Here is a 2792-nt window from a genome sequence, read left to right as displayed (position 1 = left end):
CATCCCACCCACTCCCTCGGTCATGTCTTGGTCCTTTCTGTGTGTTTGTGTGTGTCACCTCCTCTCATTTCAGTGTCTCCTACCCTGCCTGTGATTGACCTCCCCAGCCCTGATTGACAGCACCAGTTTTCAATCAAGCCCCTGTGTATTTAGCCCTTGTGTTTCTGTCTCTCGTTGCAAGTTTGTCTTTGTACCTTGTGTCATTCCCTGCCTAGTCTTTTGAAACCAGTAAATACCTTTTCTGTAAATATTCTGAGTCGTGCTTTTGAGTCCACCACCTATCTGCGTTAGAATTCATAAGCGCAGCTAGTTCTGGCAGGGCAATCGGGCAGCGCGCGTCAGTCAGTGATCGGGGACGTAAGGCGTCTTACTCCACCTTCCTTACTCCTCCCGCTACCACACCCATGTAGCAGCGCATATCCATTGGGCCACGTCCGATAAGGCGTCTTTAAAAGACGCGCGGATATGCACACACTCACCCCGGTCGTTGTATGATCAGTGCTGCTGCCACCCTCCACCGTCCCCTTCTCCCCCATGCCGTCTGTGTATCTATCCAACAGGGGGATTATATCTCTATTGCTCCCTGCCTCATATGTCATGTATGTACTGTATGTGTTGCATCGAGGAGGCAGGGAGTGCTTCCCTTAGATCATCCACTCCGCCAAAGTAAATCTACATGTCCATGTCATGTAACAATAAATGCTCAAATCTAATACGTGATTGTCTTGACTGAACTCCTTTTATATTTCAAAGATGATGTTGATACTGTCATATTTACTAATGGGAACCCATTAGTAAATATACGTTCCCACCAGCATTATTCAAGAATCCAGTGTGGAGAGATAATGCAAAACTCTCCTCTGAATGACTGCCTCATTTCTGTCTTATCAGTTGATATTGTACTGATCTATGTCCATGATATTGTACTTGTCATGTCCTTGTCATGTCCATAAAATGCTACTGGATATTAAGAGATTTATATAGATGTATTTAGATACAATTGTTAAGACATTCATTCAGCAGACACTAATCTAAAGCAAAATACAGTAGGGGGAGACATGAACCTGTAACCTCTTGCTCTGGACAGAGACCCCTGCTGTTGATCTTCAATCTAACCTCTGTTGTAACCTTGTGATTCAGTTGGTGAACCAGCTAATCAGGAAATAAATCAGGTGTGCTGGATTAGAGTTGGAATGAAAACATACAGGAGTAAAAGGCGTGGCAAATACAAAAATACTTTTCTCTTTCTGTGTAAATGAAAGTGCAAGATTATTAAAAAGTACTCTACTTTGACTGACAACCAATCAACAGTTTCAATTAAATGGAAACATAAGTTTTGTTTTCCCCATGTCATCCTTTGTAGGCTATAATATCAGTGACTGAGTCAGGAAGAAGGTTACAGTCCATAGTGCAGTAGATAGTGCAGCACAAAGGGTGGGAATCTAAAAGACATTATTAAAAGTTGGTATAGCTCGAACTTCTCAAAGACTTGGCTGTTTCTAAAAAGCTAGCAATCGATGGCTTCCCAAGATTGGATCGATATCTTTCGAGAAAAGGCGATGGAACTCAACGAGGAAGATGACTGGCAGATTGAGTTTGATGACTCCATCCAGCCAAAAGGAATGGAACCAGGCTGGCAGCAGTTCATCAAAAATACATTTGCATGGCAAGTATCATGTGTAGTCTTGCTTGGTCTTATTATAAGGTGATTTCCAAGTGATTTGGTTCCAGACTAAGAAATGTAGTCTAACAACGGAAGTGTGCCGTAAGGAAACACAATAGATACAGTTTGCTTCATACATTACGACAGCAGCAAACAGCATACTGTGTTAGAACATCTGTCAAAGTTAAAACTATGCATACTTTTTGGTTATTATTACTTCTATTAGTTAATAACCATTGTCACTGTGTGAGACTTGTCTGTTTGTCTCATCTCTTTCAAAACTAAGGTTTCAGTGCTCAAAGTGTAAGAGAAAGTGGCCCTCGAGCCGTGTGATGGTTGTGTTCCACATGAAGCTGTGGAAACGACAGAGAAAGGGAGTCGTGAAAGTACGTCGGCTCTGTCAGGACTGCAAGAAATGCACTGCTGCTCCAATGGAGAAGCCGACCTTCTCCCCAGACAACCTTGAGATTCTGCTGGAGAAGCTGGTTGACAAGATTAGATTGAAGTGCTACCATGAGACCCCAAAAGAAGTTGACACGCCTTTCAGGATGGACCCAGTGCAGTCGCCTCATGAGCCTGCTCATTGCGAAGGCTGCATTTTGGGCATCTGTATTAAGAATGCGCCTGAACAAGCCAATCGTTTTTAACCCTGAAAGACACACAGTATGCTTTGAAGTATCAAATAAGTGCCTGTAATTCAGTATATTAACTAGTGAATTTCAGGAACTAATTTCAGAAATGAATTTATTGGTTTTATTTAATCATTACATCCAAGATGTTACATAAGAACCCTGGTAAAGTAGCATGATGATGAGACATTCAGCTAGGATATGTGTGGTTATTGAGATATTAAACTAGGGAAGTTGACTGACTGCTTTTCAGTGGTGAAACATGACCCAAAAGGCATGTATGGTTCAGATTTGACCCTAATACTGTAATAGGTCTGTGGTTTGACAGGCCCTAGTCAAAGATGATTGCCATTTGTTTGCTACTACTTTTATTCATTAAAATGTATCTGACATTTGTGAAATGCTCTCTCTCTCCCACATCATTAAAAATGATGCATGGCTATTAATGAGTAGTATATTTCTTCATCCGAAAACTACAGTGACTGAGTAAAGTGACTTTA

At 41.6% G+C, this 2792-nt stretch overlaps 1 protein-coding gene across 1 annotated transcript; it reads left to right on the top strand.

The window, feature by feature from the left end:
* Positions 1 to 1222: 1222 nt before the first annotated feature.
* On the top strand, positions 1223 to 2792 carry LOC124478642 (receptor-transporting protein 3-like). Its single transcript, XM_047036988.1, has 2 exons — positions 1223 to 1666; positions 1950 to 2792. Exons 1-2 carry the CDS (start codon positions 1518 to 1520, stop codon positions 2308 to 2310), a joined length of 510 nt encoding a protein of 169 aa, XP_046892944.1. The 5' UTR covers positions 1223 to 1517; the 3' UTR covers positions 2311 to 2792.

Source organism: Hypomesus transpacificus, chromosome 16 (assembly GCF_021917145.1).
Source record: "Hypomesus transpacificus isolate Combined female chromosome 16, fHypTra1, whole genome shotgun sequence".
NCBI classification, from domain to species: domain Eukaryota; kingdom Metazoa; phylum Chordata; class Actinopteri; order Osmeriformes; family Osmeridae; genus Hypomesus; species Hypomesus transpacificus.
Note: the sequence above shows the minus strand (reverse complement) of the source record. Positions and strands in the feature narration are given on the sequence as shown.

Bases quoted from the DNA above. Each gene is read 5' to 3' on its own strand.
- LOC124478642 (XM_047036988.1), top strand. From the start codon at position 1,518: ATGGCTTCCCAAGATTGGATCGATATCTTTCGAGAAAAGGCGATGGAA. The intron at 1,667-1,949 runs GCAAGTATCATG...TTCAAAACTAAG, and splicing joins ATCAAAAATACATTTGCATG to GTTTCAGTGCTCAAAGTGTA.